Source organism: Piliocolobus tephrosceles, chromosome 1 (genome assembly GCF_002776525.5).
Source record: "Piliocolobus tephrosceles isolate RC106 chromosome 1, ASM277652v3, whole genome shotgun sequence".
Taxonomy (NCBI): Eukaryota; Metazoa; Chordata; class Mammalia; order Primates; family Cercopithecidae; genus Piliocolobus; species Piliocolobus tephrosceles.
In genome coordinates this window covers 64,617,266-64,635,929 of record NC_045434.1, presented here as the reverse complement: position 1 = coordinate 64,635,929, position 18,664 = coordinate 64,617,266, and the positions used below count along the sequence as shown (strand labels likewise).

The 18,664-nt window shown below is 46.9% G+C and overlaps 1 protein-coding gene across 1 annotated transcript in view; it reads left to right on the top strand.

Annotated features, from left to right (window-relative positions):
- LOC111531162 overlaps positions 1 to 18,455 on the top strand; it is a 39,286-nt gene extending 20,831 nt beyond the window's left edge. The window contains exon 4 of the mRNA XM_023198397.1: positions 15,496 to 18,455. Within this exon, the coding sequence (XP_023054165.1) occupies positions 15,496 to 15,605 (110 nt within the window). The 3' untranslated portion in view covers positions 15,606 to 18,455. The remainder of the gene's footprint in view (positions 1 to 15,495) is intronic.
- Positions 18,456 to 18,664: the final 209 nt, after the last annotated feature.

Sequence of the window (18,664 nt, the reverse complement as noted above, 5' to 3'; positions counted from 1 at the left end):
TTAGAAACTCACACCCAGTAGAGAAAGAACCTCTGGGTAAGCCCGGCTTGCTCATCCCTGCTGCAGGTCAGAGCACACCCAAGGTTACATCCTCTTATTCCATGATTGGCTGAAGTCACTTCCTTATGTACCCAAGGCTGCCCACGCCCAGCTACTGTTTCCTGAGCCCGGTCAGGAAGTGCAGATCACTCCTCTCATAACCTCTTGGTAGCTTATAGTCATCAGCAGCATTCTGGATTCTTTTGCCTGTGTCTGAGTCTCCACAGTTCAGCTGCCATGTTGCTCCCAGATCCTGAGCTGGTCTTTGAGTCCGCGGCTTCTGCTTGGACTTCCTGGCTTCCAGACCCAGAGTTACTTCAGGGCTCTGGTAGCCACTGGAAATTTAAACCTTGGATTTTGCTGATTGGGAACTGTCTCATCTCCTCTGTCTTCTTGGTTTTCACTCCCTTCACCCCTGGCCCAACCACTTCTGTCTCATTAAAAATCTTGTTTCTTATAAAAGTTATTTTATATTTCAGCATGGGTTTATAAAACCTGAAGACATTTTCAGACACAGTCTCACAGAACATAAAGCTTGACAAATTAATTTGGAGTTTTGAAAACATGCTTATTTTTTATGGTATTGAAGCTTTGTAGAGTAACATTTTTGCCATTTATTAAAATGCAATAGGAAAATGCTCAGAAATGTGTGTGTCCTTCAGATTTTGTGAGCAGAGAGTGTAGGCACTAAAATTCACTGGTGTTGAGGCAACAACCCTTTTGGATAAAAGGCCATTTCCTCCTAGCTTTTTTCTCGTTAGCTTTTTTTTTTTTTTTTGGTAGTATTATTATTTTTTAAGAGATAGGGTCTTGCCCTGCTGCCCAGGCTGGAGTGTCATGATGCCATTATAGCTCACTGCAGCCTCCAACTCCATAGAGATGGTATCTCTCTATGTTGCCCAGGCTGGTCTTGGACTCCTGGCCTCAAGCAGTCCTCCCACCCCGACCTCCCAGAGCACTGGGATTACAGGTGAGAGCCACTGCACCTGGCCCTTTTTCAAAAAATTAATATCGTTATTGACATAACTGCATGCACAAAAGTGAGTGAATCATAAGTGTTCAGCACAAAGTGTACATATCCTGTCACCAGTGCCCAGATCAGGAAAAGAAACAGAACATTACCAAACCAAATCCCACAGAAAATACTTTGCCTTTTTTTCTAGTTACAAACCACCCCTTCCAAGGGTAACCACTATTTTGAATGCTACAATCACAAATTAGTTTTGCCCGCTCTTCAACTTCATATAAATGAAATCACACAGTATGTTCTTTTTTGGAGTCTGGTTTCTTTCACTCATCATTTTGCTTGTGGCATTCATCCATGTTCTGTGCTATTGCAGCTTTCCAATCTCATGACTGTGTAGTATTCCATATTAATAGACAACAGTTTATTATTTGTATACCATTGATGGATATTTGGGCTGTGTGCAGATTTTGGCTATTACAAACAGTGCCAGTGTAAATATGAATGTCTTGGTGAATGGATATGTACACACATACCTGAATGTATGTATACATACATACACACATACATACACATACTTGTGTATCTACATATATATTTCTGTTGGGTGTAAACTTAGAAGTGGAGTTGCTGGATCATAGTTTTAGTAGTAGTGCCAAAGCAGTTGTACCAGTTATACTCACACTAGCAAAGTAGGCAAGCTCTGGTTGCTCCAAATTTTTGCCAATATTTGATATTATCTTCCTTTTTCATTGTACTTATTCTGGTGGGTATGTAGTAATACTTACTGTAGTCTGAATGTGCATTTTGATGATAGTGGCCATTTGTGTATCCTCTTTGCAAAATGCCTTTTCAGATCATTTGCTCATTTTTCTGTTGGGTCGCCTGTCTTAATGGTTTGTAGGAAGTACTTTATATATTGTTGGATATACGTATTACGAAGATTTTCACTCCTCAGTAGCTTTGGGTATCCATTTCTTTAGTGATATTCCTAAGTTTAACCCATGTGAAAATATTAGAGTTGTATATAGTGCTTTGCACAGGAATTTCTTATTCTTTATTAGCTATGTTGAAGTTGGGGCTACATGCTATCACTACTCATCTACAAAGGTACTCTTGGGATACTGGTTATATAGGCTGGAGCAGGGACTCTTGAAGTTCCTGGCATATTAAGTGCTGGCATCTTTGGGGTTACATCAAAATAAAAACTGCTAATATCCAAGTGTTTACTGTGTGCCATAGAGTGTTCCAAGCATTTTACATGGGCTAGCTCATTTATTCCTCATATAAGCTTTATCAGTTAAGTGCTATTATTATTCCCATTTTCAAGTGAGGAAACTGAAACTCAGAGAAATCTTGTAATTGCCCAGGGTCACACAACTGAGATTCCAGTTGCAGAGGCCATACTCTTAACCATTGTACCACATAGAAAGTTGCATTTCCCTACACTACTGTTTTATTATAGTGCTGGATTAGTGGCTGGCACATAGTAATTGCACATGGTAAATACCTGTTACATGAAATAATTTGACAGTGGTGAGCTACATAGGTCTTCGTTAAATGGGGAAATTTGCCCTGGCAATGGCCTATGTTCATATTGGAAGCAGTTGTGTTTCATCCTCATGTATCTCTTATCTGGAGCAGTGCGTGTCTTGGAGTAAGTATCATAGTGAACATTTTGGAGTGAATGAATCAATTACAGGCAGATTGTGGACCCTGTCTAGCAGATGGAGTGAGCTCAGAGGACACTACAAGACCCAGGGCCAAGGCAGGGCCATGTTCGGGGCCATGGTCATGGCCCAGGGAGAATTCACAGTTTGGCTAGCAGCATCCCAGTTGTACAGCCACAAGACAGCCCAGTTTGTAGTAGCAGAATAGGGTCCAATGTCAGCAGGCGAGGCTGTCCCAGTTACAGGCAGTCAGGTCAGAAGAGGTCCCAGCAGGAGTGCAGGGCTGGCAGGATTCAAGGTCAGGTAATCCAAAGTCACAAGGTTGCAAGCAGTAAAAGTTCAGGCTGGCTGGCAAGAGAGCCAAGGAGCTCCTGGAGGGAGCTGTCGCCCGGGCTGGGCTCCCCTCCTGAATGAGGCCTTTCTTCTCAGGCTGCTCAGAGTGCCTGAGAGGAATACACCAGACCTCAGGCCGGGCTGGGGAGGGTGAACCGGAGACTTATCCTGGGCCGGAGCCAGAAGGAGCCTTCATGAATGTCTTGTCAAACTCTTCATTTGGTGGGTGAGGAAATCAAAGTTTAAATGAGCAGTTATTCAGCAAGTGGTAGAGCCAACGCTGAAATCAGGCACTGTAGAGTTTTTCCCACTTCCTTGTATTTTCTATCAAAAATGAAGAGGTGATGGGAATTGTGGTACTTGGAAGGAGGAAACACTGAGGTGCAAGCCTTAGAGAGAAATGATGGAGAGTGCTTGAATATGGGGGAAAAGGAGGAATTCCAGGAGGACTGTACAGGCCTGGAAACTGGTAATACGGGTGATGGGAATTGGAAGGAAACTGCTTAGATGATAACTGAGATACTGACTCTAGAATGTAAATTCCATGATGACAAAATCATTTTCATTTTAATTGAAGCATAACATACAGAAAAGTGCACAGAAGGCAAGGACTTAACGTTTTTTTATTGTGCTAAAAAACACATAGCATAAAATTCACCATCTTACCCATTTGTAATTGTACAATTCGGTTGTATTAAGTTCCTTCATAGTGTTGTGCAACCATCACCATCATCTGTCTCCAGGACTCTCTTCATCTTACATAACTGAAGTCTGTACCCATTCAACTGCCTTTTCTTCTCCCCACAGCCCCTGGCAACCACCATTCTATCTTCTGTCTTTATGAATTTGGCTACTCTTAAAACTGCATGTAAGTGGAATTATATAGTATTTGTCTTTTTGGGACCAGTTTATTCCACTCAGCATAATGTCCTTAAGGTTCATCTGTGTTGTAGTATGTGTCAGAATTTCCTCCCTCTCAAGGATGAATAATATTCCACTATATTTTGTTCATCGCTTCATCCATTGATGAACCCTTGGGATGAGGACTTTTACATGGCTTGCTCACCAATGACTAGAACAGATCCTGGCTTTAAAAGTAACTCAACAGGTAATAGTGAATGAATTTTAGTTATGTTGAATGCAAGGTGATAGTGGGATACCCAAGTGGGCTGTCCAGCAGGCATTCCTGGATGTCTCAGGACTAAAGTTGGAATCACCTTCATGGGCAAGGGGTAAAGACAGTGGTGTGAAGGTGCTCCCAGGGACAGGGGTTGAACAATAGGAGCAGGGGCCTGGGGCTAGCACAGGTGGGACCAGACTCATGACAGATGCAAGAAAGGTGGTCTCAGGACAGTGGTACAGGCCAGAACATGAGATCAGGGGAAATGTATGCAGTACAGCCAGAGCTATTAAGTGCAAGGCAGTAATCAAGGCACTAGGACTAGCACCATGCATGAGGTAGAAGTAAAGCTTCATCAGCACAAATCATTCTAAGGCCTCGTGGAAGTGGAAGTCTTGAACTTGAGTGTGGACTTGAAATGCAATTGGACTCTGCACTATGAAGTGGAGAGAGAAGGACACCACAAGTGAGAAAGCATTGAGAAAAGGAGCTTGGCGGAAAGAATGGGAGGGTACAGGGCACAAAAGGAGACCAGAAAGATGAGGCAGTGGACTTGCAGGGGAAGTGGGAGACAGGGTCGGCACTTCTTTTATTTCCTTCCCTTTAAAGTTGATCAAGAGTTGACAGTTGGGAAGCTTGAGTAATCTACATCTAAACACTACATCTAATGTCACTCCTACTTAAAATTACCGGACACCAAAGAATCCCCAGGCGAGCTGATTACCCTGTATGTATGGTAGAATATTCTAACATGGACAGTGGTAGTTGTAAAGACCTGGTTGCACGTGACAGATGCACTTGACTTAAATATGAGTGTGGCAATTTCTTAGTCACATGCTGAAAAATCAAGAGCCTCTAGTCAATTTAACCAGTATTCACTGGGCTGCAGCTGAGAGCCCTGCTTAACACTAGATGCTGGGATAGAGAGACAAAAAGATGAGATTAAGAAGTAAGAGTTGAGCCTGGGCTGTACCTAGACTTACCTGAGTTTTAGAGACCTTCCTTTCCACAGATATTGGACCAAAAACAGAGAGTGGATGCCTTGTCTGCTCCCATCTTAGTCTCTGCAGCTTCCTACACAACTGCTGGGCTCCCAGTGCTCTGCTCTGGGGCCAGGCAAAAGTCTGTACTCTCATGCATACGCACTTCTGAAAAAGCGGCTTGGTAACTTCTTAGGTACACCCACGAGGTTGGCCCCAGATCTCAAGGAAGTCCTCAGAAATGATTTTGAAAGATAATATCCAGCTAACTCCCCCAAATTCAGGATCCCTAGAAGCTGTTTATCTCCAGGAGATTGCCTAGAGTATTCCTACAGGATGTAAATGAAGGATGCAAGCACGTGGAGCATGAGTATTCTATACAGGGAGCCAGTCAAATGCCACCCACCAGTGCCAGAACGAAGGCAGAGAGCATGGGGCCAGAGAGGCCAGAGACCCTACCCGCTTCAGAATAATGGGGTGTCCCTGCCAGAGCTAGGAAGCGTGAGGTGTCACCCTTCCAGCCTCCAGCTCTGAGGTGCTAAAGGGGAATCCAGGACCCTAAAGGAAGCTTTGAGTCTCTGGGCTTGTGCCTGTTGTATCTCTGGCACCACTATTTACCTCTGTCCCACAATAGGTTACCTTAGCATCCAGCTTAGTCTGGTCTTAGCATCTAAGAGACCAGGTTTCAGCGAGCCTTATGTATAAGCAATAATGAGGAAACGGAGTCACAGAGAGCTATATCTTTCCTGAGATCACTCAGCTAGTAATAAGCAGAGACAGAAATTGGACCGGTCCTGCTCCAGAGCCTGCATTCTTAAGGAAACAGCTCCAGTGGGATCTGTAGGAGCCACGAGAGGCCAGAGCAGAGAGGTCAGCTGCTGACCAATCACACTCCTAGATCCGGTTTCTCCCTGTCAGAGCCAGCTGCCCCCACTGCTTCAGGGAGGGGACTGTGGCTCTGTTGTTTTACCCAGGTTTGCCAGGAGGATTAGCCTCTTCCTTGTGTCAAAACAAGACAAGCAGGAAAAAAAACCAACGAACAACTCATGACTTGCAGCAGAAAAAGCCCTGCAGTCTCTCCAGCAGGAGGGGAGACCTCAGCTGGGGGCGGGGGGGCCGAAGGTCCCAGCTTACGATCTGGTCTTAGGCATATATTGCTGAGAAGGGCCTTGAGGTCCCCTCGTTTCACAGTCAGGATGCTGAGGCCTGGCTCACCATAATGCCCAGTCTCCACAGCAGCCTGCCTTCTCTGCTCTCCTGCTATACCCTGTGAAATTTAACAGTGTCCCAGGCTGCTCATGGGAAGCCCGGAGGCCTGCAGTCTTTCCCTCAGTTCTGCTATGAGCTAGCTCTGGGATCTTGGGCCACTCCAGTTGCCCATATGTAGAACAAGCTTGAATTTGAGCAGTAGTTTCCAAATAAATAAATGTGTGTGTGTGTGTGTGTATTTTACTGCAGTGGAACACTTTCTTCAAACAAGATATTAAGGATAGGTACAGAATGTGGAACAGTTAAAAGCAGAAGTATACATTTTCCAAAAAATGGAAAAAGGGTAGTCAGAATTCTCTATGAATTCCTCCCAGAGCTTGCAGGGTTTTGCTGCATGCACTCCTGCCCCTTGGGTTGCCTTTGTGTCGTCGTTCTTCAGAGCCCCCCTCAGCTTCCACTTCCTTCTTGGAGCATCTGCCTGCAGTGACTTCTGCCCCTTTCTGTTCCTGTTTTATTTATTTATTAGCTATTTCAATCACTGGCCTCCCCTATACTGCCTAGTGATGGGCTTAAAAAATTTGTAACAGTATTTACATATATTGTGTATATAATTAGCATATACTTATATATTTACATATATGTGTATGTATGTGTATGTATACACCACACATGCATACACACACACCCTTTAAAGAGAGGCCATGTCTGTATGTCCCCCAGTGCCTGGTACATAATAGATCCCTAATAAAGATTTTTTTTAATTTTTTATTTGCTCACATGCTCTTGCTCAGATAATAAAGGTTTTTAATCATGGGGATTATCTTCCATGTCCTCCCACATATTTTGCCAGGTCAGTACTCAGTAAATAGTAGTGTTAGGTGATTGTACAGTATGGTTTATTTTGTTCCCATGAAGTCCTGGATTTGAATTTTGGTTCTGCCATATACTAGCTTTATGTATATAGGAAATATACTTAATTTTTCTTATTTATAAGGTAGAAATGATAATGCTTCTATTCCACAGGTATTTATCGGGTGCCTGCTATATTCCAGGCACCATTCTAGGCGCTGGGAATTCTGCAGTTTATAAAACAGGCAGAAGTTCCTGTCCTCATGGAGTTTATATCCAGCCAGTTTTCAGGAAGAGCAGCACAGTGTCGCTGGAACAAGAGGAGGAGGAATGAGTCCCTTCTGCCTGGTCAGTGGCAGAACTGCAACCTGGCTGGAGGCTGCCTCTGGTGGCCTGTGTGGTGCCCAGGAACTCCCTGGGTAGTGTAGGATTTCTACAGTGAGATGAAGAGAAGAGGAGAAAAGACCCCTTGGGTTGGACTGAAGGACAGTGAGCTCCTCTGAGCCATATTGCTGTGCCTGACCCTGAGGCTGTACAATAATCCAGCGCCTGCAGTGGGAAGGAGGAACAGCACCAGGTGGAGATGCCCCTGTCTAGAGACTGGGTCACAATGCCCCGTGCCCTCCTGCGATGTGAATGTGCCAGCATCCTGCTCCTGTTCCCCTGTGGTATAGTGAAGACTTGCCTGGCATGGACATAGAGGCATCCTGGGCTGTCAGGGATGCATGGAATCTTCTAGCCATGCCAACACTTACAGCCATGCAGGGACAGAAAGAAGAAGCCATTCCATATACCTCCGAGGTCCCTTCCTCAGCTTGTGCTAGAGGCAGGACGGTGGAGCTGCTGAGCCCTCAGTAGTATAGAGTTAAGTCCTCCGACTATGTGGCCTGGGGGAAACACAGATGTTGAGTGGATCTGCTGTGAATTTGAGTTTCCATCCCCTCACACTGTGACATTTGGCTGTTGCTCATGCACATCTCCCCTTCTGCTTGCCTCTTTCTTAGAAGGAAAGAGGGCAGCCTTGGGTGATTTTGTTGTTGTTGTTGTTGTCGTTTGAGACAGAGTCTCGTTCTGTCACCCAGGCTGGAGTGCAGTGGTGCGATGTAGGCTCACTGCAACTTCTGCCTCCCGGGTTCAAGCGATTCTCCTGCCTCAGCCTCCCAAGTAGCTGGGATTACAGGCGCCCGCCATTGTGCCCAGCTAATTTTTGTATTTTTAGTAGAGACGGGGTTTCACCATGTTGGTCACGCTGGTCTTGAACTCCTGATCTCAGGTCATCCACCCACCTTGGCCTCCCAGAGTGCTGGGATATACCTCCTGCTTTAAGTATGTCTTCCATGTAGGAAGCATTTGCTTCCAAGGTGGCCTCTTGGGGAAATAGAGAGAAGCTGCCTTGGCCATGGCCATCCTGGATTTGGCTTCATCCGTGGCTGTGGCCACCTCTGTCTGCCCTGCTGGACTGCAGCACCCACTCCCGGAGATGCTCACTGTCCATAGAAGCCTGTCCTTCCTTAGGGTGAGTCTGAGTAAGTTGTACTTGACCTTTGCTATGCTTCAGTTTCCTCATCTATAAAATGGGGCTGATAATAATCGTACTTACCTCATAGGGTTATTGAAAGGATGAAAGTGAGCATGTAAAAGGCTGAAAAGAGTGTCTTGCTGATAGGAAGTACTCTGTATCTGTTGTTCCTGTATTACTTTCACATTGGCTTGTTTGAGTTGCCCTATGACCACAAGCTCACTGTGGGCAGGATATATTTTAAGTATTTCTATAGTCTCAGTTCCCAGCCCAGTGCCTGGTACATGGTAGGTATTTAGAAAATGTGTTGAAATAGCTGTGACCTCTGGATTTAGGCTGAGCTGAGAGGGAGGACTCACCATATGCAGAAGCCCATAGAAAGGAGGCATAGAGAAGGAGCAGTGAGGCAGGATCAGAAGGTACAGGACATGGGAGGATAGTGAATTCTGAGGTTGAAGGGGCAGACTGGAACCAGATGCTACAGGATGCTGAGGCTATGTGCTGGGGAGCCATGGGCAGCTTTAGAGCAGGGGAGGCATATGATGGTTCAGAATTTCAGGGAAGATACTGATGGCAATATCTAGACAGGATTGGAGAAGAGAGCCTGAAGCTAGCAGAGTGGCCAGTTGGGAGTCTGTTGGGAACACACAGCTGGGAGTCACAAGCTGCGTGGGCAGCAGCGTCCTATCTGCTGTCCTCCCCCTCCCTCTTCAGCTCAGCGCCACAAGGAACCAGGCCAGCACGTTGTGACCTTCCCCCGTCCAGCCCTGACTGTTCCCAGCCCTGGTACTTGTCTATTTGCATCCTACTCATTCTGACACACCTTTCGTAGGTTGCCAGGTTACCGCAGCCCTGTGCTGTGTAAGTCCTTGTGCCTCAGCTTCTACACCACTTAATTCCCCCCTCACTCTCCGCCCTCTGTGTGTGTGTGTGTGTTTATTATTTTTATCTCGAAGTGGGAAACAGGGAGGCTCCTGGAAGTAGGCCATGCCCTTTTATGTGGTCTTCTCATCAAGGGCATGCATGTTCCCAAGCCCCGGGAGCAGAGACCCAGAGCCCTGGGAAGGAGTGGTGGTTGATGCAGAATGTGGAGAAAACACAGACCCCTGCCCTTGGGAGACACAATTGTGCTCAGGCTGGCACAGGACACAGGCTGGCGGCCATTTTATTTGTGTCTACAGACTGCAGCTCCAACCCTTCCCCTCTCTTCCTTTTGAGTCCTGGAATGTGTTTCTCAGGGTTGGACACTGCTTCCTTCTAGTTGCTGTGGTTGGGAGCTTGGCTTTGTCCTGTGATTCTTGCCCATAGCTGTTTGTGAGGTATAGTGGCTGGGATATCAGGAAGTTGCTCCTAGTCAACCTGTATTAAGTACTTATTACATACAGTTTTGTATCTCATGTCCACTATAATAGGCACATAGAGAGTTAAGGAGATGCTATAATCCCTGCCTGGACAGTGGAGAGTAATAAAAATCACAGCCATTTATTGAGTGTTTACTATGTGTTGGGCATCATGCTAAGTACTTTGCATACGTTATCTTATTTAATCCCCACAGTAACCATGTGTCATGCTTGTTAGTAGCGCTACTTTAGTGATACAAGATGATGTTAATTAACTTGCCTCAGGTCACACAGCCAGTGTGAGTCTTTCTGACTCCCACGCTCCCACTCTCCCACTCTCAATGCCAATGCTGTGTTTTTTCTCAACCGGTAGGTACCCAAAAGACAGGATTTAGCCTTTGGGAGTCCTGGGTTCAATTTGTTACTCTGCGGCTTACTGGCTAAGTGATCTTGGCTGAGTCTCCTAGCTTTCCTCATGTTCTCCTCCGTAAAATGGGAATAATTGCATATACTTCACTAGGCTTTGATGGGGAATGAAGTAAGTTAATTTGTTACAAAAGCACTTTGTAAGCTAGAAGGGGTTAACAACTTACATTCCACCTCATTTAAATGAGTCAGTAGTAAAAACTTGTTTAAAAAATACTTATGTACAAAAAAGTCGCATGTATTGGGCCTTTTTCTTTTCCTAAGGAAACCTGGTTAGCCCCGCCTTTTATGCCAGGGATGGTCAAGTGTGGCAATGGAGAGTAGTTCATCTGCCAAGGACAGGCATTGGGAGGAGGTCTCGTCAGAGGGTAAAGGATGTCATCCGCACGTACAGCACAGCGGTTAAGAGACAGGGCTCTGAGTCTAGTTACCAGCTGTGCCTCCCCAGTTCCTATCCGTGGAGTGGAGGTGACAACAGTGCCAGCTTCATCCCACTGTCGTGGAATGCTGAATGAGCTATGAGGCAGCATGGGGCCAATCACCAGGCCTGACAACATGGCAGGTTTGTGGAATGTGGAAGTTGATGTTTGTAATGAGGAGGATGCTACCTGGGCAGATAAAGGCAAGGGACATGCTAATTGGGGGCCTTGGCCTTATTTGAAGGCTCTCCCAGAGGGGGACAAGGAGAACACACAGGTCTGATGGGACTGAGGGCTGAGATCCCAGGGCAGCCTTGGGAGGAAGCCAGAGCCCTGTAAACGGGCTCTCAGCCAGATGGAGAGTCTAGTTCTATTCCTCATCTCCCAAAGCTGGGAGTCAGTGGTGGTCAGGGCTGTGGGGCCCAACAAGGACTACAGGGAGGTAGCCTCTGTCCCTGGTCCTTCTCTAGGCCCCAGGGAGATGGCTGAGTCCTGGAGGCCATCTGGCCGGCTTCCATTCTGTGCCTGAGCAGGTTACAAATCACCGGGAGGAGGGACACATTCCACAGTGAAGCTCAACTTTATCATCTTGGCCAAGGAGCAAAGTTTACTCAGAAAGAGTTCCTGCCATTTTTTAACTTGTTACTTGGTTCTGCATGTGAGACAGAAAAAGGAGACGGGGGAGCCAAGTGTTGGGATGGGTGTGGGAAGGAGGTTAAATGTTGAGATCGGCTTGCTGGGACACATTTCTTATACAAAGGTGATATATGACGACTCTGGGGATAGCCTACAGGTAGGCAGGAAGTGGCCAGTCAGTTGTATCTCAGCATTGTATGATTCCAAAAACGAGGGGTAAGCTTGGTATTTTGAATGTTTAGAAGTAGGCCTCACAAAAGTTGTGCTGTGTTTCCTTCCTGTGTTCATCGGCCTATTTGCCCAGCGGACGGTTACTGAACGTGGATGTGCGCCATGTGGTAGTGTAAAGGGCTATAAGACGCAGTCCAGGCCCATGAGAAGCTTCCTAGCAGTGAGGCTGTTTTATAACTGTTCCCAAATCATGTTAGCTCTGGAAGCTATTTCAGGAACGCCTTTGGTTATGAACCGTATCTTATATTTAATTTTGATTCTCTTTTCCCTCCTGTCCTGGATTCAGTAGCAGCATCCACACTGTGTGCCTGGCTGTGTCGTAGGTGTTGGAAGTACTTAGAAGAATTAGGAGTTATTTGGTAAAAGCTTGTTAATTAACTAGAGTGGGGACCTAGAACCATCTCCAAGAACTTTTGACTTTCTCTTGTGCAGTCAAGACTTTTCATGTCTCAAAAGGACCCTGAGCTTCTGTCTGGAGCGCATCAGAATCTGTGAAATGCCTGGAGCTAGGCCATAAGGTAGAGGGTTTGTGCCCCTCTTTTCCTTGGTTGGTGTATATTCTTAATAACAGAGTTTTAGCCCACCGCAGGAGGCACCTGAAGGCATGCAAAGCTTCACCTCTCCACCTACCTCCTAGGGCCCTGGGTGGCACTCCTCTGCTCCTTTCCTTTCTTCTTCTGTTACCGTATCAGGTAAGGCCACTTTCTACTCTTAGTTGAAATTTACCGTTGGTAGCCATGGGGAACCATTAGAGTCTCTGGTCTTTGATTCCCTGGGAGAGGGTGGGTCTGACAGTGGCCTTCCCACCTGTGTGATGGGACAGCTGATTTCTGTCTCCTTTGTTCTCAGCCTCACATGGGGTCACAGGGAAAAGGAAAACACATAAAAGATCCCCAGGGCTCAGATTTGGGGTTGCACTGTTTTTAGTCCAGAGCCAGCTGTCCTTGGCATCCGTCAGGCAGAGGGGTGAGGTGACTGCTGGTGTTTGTGACACCACAGGTTGAGTGTCCCTTTGATATTTGCTTGGGGACCCTTTCCAGAAGCTGCAGTTACAAGAGCACATTCTTGTTTAATACATTTAGATCAAAGGAAGGAGAGTAGGAGAAACCTCAGAGGACCTGTGTGGGTGGGCAGGGAAGGGATTCATATCAAGTGAGCCCGTTTCCAGTCTGTTTGTTGGGGATTTAGGGGTCGTCATGTTGACAGGCCTAATCTAGTCCAATCAGCCAATCACCAAGTATTGATTGAGTGCTGCTAGAAGTATCGCTTTAGGAAGAATGAAAAAAGAATTCTGAAGCTTGCCTGGACCCTTTCTTTGAAAAGTTCAGACTCTAATTGGAGGCACCAGATGAGCCACGTGTGACATGAGACATAACAGCATATTATCATGGCTCTATATTGTAACAAGGGGTTAAAGTGTTGGCATTTGGAGAAGGAAGAACAATTGTGGCAAACGTGGGGCCTGCAGGATTGCTGTCTATCTCATCTGGGAAAGAGTGAAAGATATAGGTAGACATATTGCTTATTCTAGTAGAGACCATGGGTCTCGGACTCTTGTCCAGTATCAAGAGTACCAAAGCACCTTCTCCTTGCTGGAGTTTGGCCACGTGGAAAGAATCCATCCAGCTAGCTCTCAAAAAAAGGAGCAGGTGAGTGTTGGGATTGATTCCCAGCTAAGAGAAATTGAGCAGATTAATGGAGATAATATATGTGAAATGGCTTAGTGTGTGTCATACAGAAATAATTCAACAAAGGCTTATTGGCAGATTCCTAAGCTCAAGAATGAGAGGGCCTGAAGAAGGCACATAGCAAGGTTTTAATTATTGTGTGTATGGGAGGGCTGGGTTGGAAGTGGAGGGGCAGGGGCAGCTACAGGGGCGGACTAAGCAAGACAGGGAGTGAGGACTCCTGAGGGAGGAAGAAGGTTCTGTGGGAGATCAGAGCTGGCTGTCCTTTGGCCTTCTTGGGCCACTTTTGGAGGGATGCTCCGGTTCCTGATCTCAATTAGGAGGGAAAATGTCAAACTAGTTCAAGTACCGAGCAGAGCTGATGAGACTATGTGCCCCAGAGAGGTAGAGACTTTGGTGAGAGGGGGTTTGCTAGGTACAGTATTGTGTGTTTAAAGCACTGTCAAGTGATGTGGGTGTCAGACTTACCCTGTGCTACCTCAGGGGCAGCCCTGGGGCCAGTGGGCAGCTGTGACAGGGAGGCAGATGTTGGTGCTGGGAGGTGGATTCCTGTCTTGCTTTATGAGCTATGAAGGATGTGAGGGAGAGAAGATGGGTGACCCTATCAGGTCACCAGCTCCTTCCGTGGGTCCGGTAGTGTTTATACATGAGCGAATGGTTGCCATGCAGGGATGGATGCTAATAAGGAAAACGGTAGCCATAACTTCCCTTACTGAATACTAGTTGGGTACCAGGCACTATTGCTAAGTGCTTTACTCGAACAGACTCTAATCTTCACAGCAACACTGTGAAGAAGTATGATGAGCTTATCAGCCCTACTTTATAGATGAGAGAATTTAGGCAAGACATTGAATAACCTACCCAAAATCCCACACCTTGGACTCTAACCCAAGGCGGACTCTTCTTGTCGCGGTAGAAGGTGAGGCCAGATGACATCGAGGGTATCTTACAGCCCCAGGGTTCTAAGGCCCTGTCTTGTGGCTCATCCTGGGCTGTTTGGATGGGATTGAGTGGGTCTGTGGGTTTGGGGCAGGAACAGTGCTTACAACTCTCGGGATGACCTGACTGTGGATACTGGTGCTGCCCTCGAGGTCAGTGATAGGGCTCCGTGAACAAGGTTCTCCCACTGGCTGTTAGGAAAGGGCCTCTCTAGGGAAGTGGGCTGGGGCATCCCAGCTATCTCAGCATCTCAGTTCCTCCTGTCCTCCTTCCTCTACCCTTATGGTGACTTAGGGCTCTCAGAAGCTCCAGTGGTAATTTTTTCATGTCAGCATACCCAGAAACTTGCATATATATTTTTTGAGACAGTCTCACTCTGTTACCCAGGCTGGAGTACAATGGCATAGTCTTGGCTCACTGCAGTCTCTACCTCCCAGGTTCAAGCAATTCTCGTGCCTCAGCCTCCCAAGTAGCTGGGATTACAGGCGTTTGCCACCATGCTTGGCTAACTTTTGTATTTTTAGTAGAGATGGGGTTTCACCATGTCGGCCAGGCTGGTCTTGAACTTCTGGCCTCAAGTGATTTGCCCACCTTCGCTTCTTTTGGCCTCCCAAAGTGCTGGAATTACAGACGTGAGCCTCTGCACCTGGCCCCAGAAACTTCCTGATTGTGTCATGAGTGCACTCAGCCCGTAGGTCTCTCCTCAACCCCCACTTAGCTCTGCCTCCCGAGAAAGGCGTAGAGCAAGTGATGTCCAAGTGCCTGGGCCTCCAGGGCCAGCAGGACTTGAGCTGTCTTGTTTGGGGGGCAGGGTGGGGTTAAGGAGCCAGCTCTCCTCCTAGTGTCTTGCTTTCCTAGTTTACCAACCTCTGCTGACCAAGGGAGTTCCTGCCAGCCAAGGGCGGAGCTCCTTAAAAAGTGCCTCGCACTGTACCTGACACATGGACCCCACATTTTTTTTTTGGAATAAATCAATGGTCGTTCTTTCTGTTGGACCTGCCTGCTTTCTAAATACTCACCCTGGCCTCTGAAGGTTTTGAAGTTTTCAGAGGGAGAGTGACGGGGTGCTCTTCTCACCTCCAAAGTATGTGGCGTTGGAGAAATCTTCTAAGTATAATCTTCTGTCTTTTAAGGCAGAGCTGTTGTTGCTGTGCTGCTTTTGGACAAAGAACTGAGGCCAATGTCAAATCCTAGCCTGAGAAAAATGGCTGTCCAGTGGTCCCAGGGAGTTTCAGAGAGCTGAACCCTCCAAAAGAGTGTAATTCCAACACCTACCTTCAGTAAGTAAACCACAGGACTGCCTCCCACCTGCAAAGATTCTGGTCAGCACCCCCTCCCAGTGCAGAGGAAGTATTCACATCATCAAAGGTTTTGTGGAACCTTACTTTTGGTATGGTTTCATATTGTGAAAACAATATGAAAACGTATCCCAAATATTAACTGTTATGTTTTAGACAGTCCCCAGCTCCTCTCCCACCCCTGAATGAGAGCTTTGACCCTGGAAGGTTTGTCCCTGCTCCTGGCAAGGCTGGCACTTTGCTGAAAGCTCGGACCTGCGCCCAGGCCATGCACAGTGGCCCCGGTCTCTTTCCTCCTCTGTCCTAGGCTGCAGGTACGGACATGCCCCTGCTTGGGGGATAAGACAGTATGGAAATGAAAGTTTAAGTCAGAAGTGTTTGGGGAATCCCCTGCCCCACTTGTGTTTATGATTCCTGCTGTCTAGATCTGACTCAGTTAAGCAGAGCAGAATTTTGTTCTGAGGCAGGAAAGAGACTCCATTTTTAAGTCACATGGTGCTAAACCCATGTGGTCACACAGAGGTCAGCACAGCCCCATAAGTCATCAGAGGCCGAGGTTCTTCATACCCTAGAGACATCTCCTCCTGCCCACAAGAGCAGCAGCAGCATCTGAGGGCACCAGCCTGTGCCTGGAGGGAGTTTGGCCAAGACCCCCCAATCCCATCCACATCTGGCCTGTGACACAGGCTACAGGTTCCACTGTTGAGGAATGGAGTAATGTTCTCCTCAAGTCCCTCTCACGTGGCCCAACCATACTCTATCTCTCTGGAGATTATTTCCATCCATTGGCAGGGCCAAGAGCAGCCAGCCAAGAGGCACGTTGGGTTACTCCCTCAGTCCCAAGAAGACTTTGTCCCCCTGTATTTTAGGCAGCAGGAGCTGTGACCAGTGGTTAGCAGAGTGGCCATGTTCACTCAGCCGCAGTCCATGGTCAGGATAGCAGGTGCCAGTGCCATTGCCAGTCTGGGTTTTGCTTATGGCTGAGTTGTGAGCCCTCTGGGGTGGGAGTTTAGATTTAATGATTAGCAGCCTAAGACAAGGTAGATGTTTTGGCCTGTTTCACTTTCCCAGGAGGTGATGGGAGCCAGCTTGGGCAGGACGTTTTGGAGCCTGGATTTCTGGCCTGAGAGACAGACTGTGTCTGCCCAGGAAAAAGCATCTACTTACAAACAAAGCATCCTAGTCACAATATCTGCCATTGCAGGTCTGACCTTCCCCCATGCAAACATGCCCCTCTGTATTCAGCCCTTGGGCGTATTTCACACGGGAGTCCCTGTTGGTTCTGGGGTTCACTTCCATTTGTGCTGTGAATTCAGCACTCAACTTGGCCTTTGCTTGTCTTCCTTTACCCTGTGGGCTCGGGGAGCCCCACGTTCTTGGCCAGCGTCTGCCAGGCCACTCACTCTCTGCCGCCTGGCTCTGGCTCCCCGTCTGTGGCGGCATTCTGAGTGTGTGTCTGCATTTCACCTCTGCCAGCACCTACCCTCCAGCACAGGCTGTCCCCAGCCCTTGCCTCTCGGATTTTCACTTGGCACCAGGCACTGCATTGTGTCCTTGGAGTGTTCGTTGTCACTGCTGGGCCTTGTTTTCCTTCAGCTCAGTGACTCGGGTGGAAGTGCCACGGTCTCTTGGGTTGGGGGAAAGCTCCTCAGTGTCTCTGGGGTAGTTCTTCCATGAGACTGGCACAGCGTGGTCTTCATGGCTGAGGGCTTACCACACCGTGATTGCTATTGTTGGTCTGCAACTATTAATGGCACTGCTCCTTAGGAGCCTTTTCCCCATGAATGCCATCAGACTTCTACTCTACGAGTACCGTTTCTGTCCCCATCCGACCATCGAGCACATTCTCATACTTTTTGATTATATATGCTTAGATTTGTGTGTTTTTATTTATTCTTGAAGTTGCTTGATGTTGGAATTTCATCTCTTCCTTACCAGGTATTGAACTATCCCAGTAATTTAGCTTTTACTTGGCTTCTCCAGCCTTTTTTTCTCCAAGTTCCTTATCTGTCTTGGGCCTACCACTTGGAACACACTTGATCTTGTCTACTTACCTTGTCAATATGGAGCTAGGTATGGTTGTGTCTGGTTAGTACTTGGATGGAAGACCTGAGAATGCTAGGTATTCTAAGTCTTTTGAGGTGTTGGTAGGCTTTTTCTTATACCAAATGCAAAATCTTTATATCGCCATTGTTGTCATTCTCATCATCACAGTGAAGGCTGGGATTAATTGAACACTTATTTTGTGTTGGGCCTTGTGCTGAATTACTTCTGTATCTCATATCCTCTCCAAGAAAATTCCTATGAAGTATAGATGAAGCTGAAACTAGGAACTTAGAAAGGTTAAGTAAGTTGTTCAGGTTTATATAATTAGTCAAGAGGCTGCACTAGAATTTAGATTCAAATCTATCTCATTTTAGAGTTAGAGTTTTTAACCACTATATGTAATATTTTTGTTTGGTAGTTAAGTACTCTATAAATGTTGGTTGAATGGCAAGATTGCTCCAACAGTCCAGCTGTTCTCCATGGTGTCACTAATGATGATGATGATAGCACACAGCATTTTTTGAATGCTTGCAGTGGTAAGCTGTGTACTAAAAGATATGCATCAGTTAACCCATTTAATCTTACAGCTCAGTGAGGAAGATTACCCCCATTTTGCTGATTAGGAAACTGAGGCCAGAAAGGCCAAGGTAACTTGCCCAAGGTGACACAGCTGAATAGTATTAGGGGAATTGGATGCAAGCTATCTCCTAAACTGTGTGAGTCTGTACTCTTTTTTTTGTTTTTTGAGACGGAGTCTGGCTCTGTCGCCCAGGCTGGAGTGCAGTGGCGCCATCTCGGCTCACTGCAAGCTCCGCCTCCTGGTGCACGCCATCCTCCTGCCTCAGCCTCCTGAGTAACTGAGGTTACAGGCACCCACCACCATGCCTGGCTAATTTTTCTATTTTTAGTAGAGACGGGGTTTCACCATGTCAGCCAGGATGGTCTCGATCTTCTGACC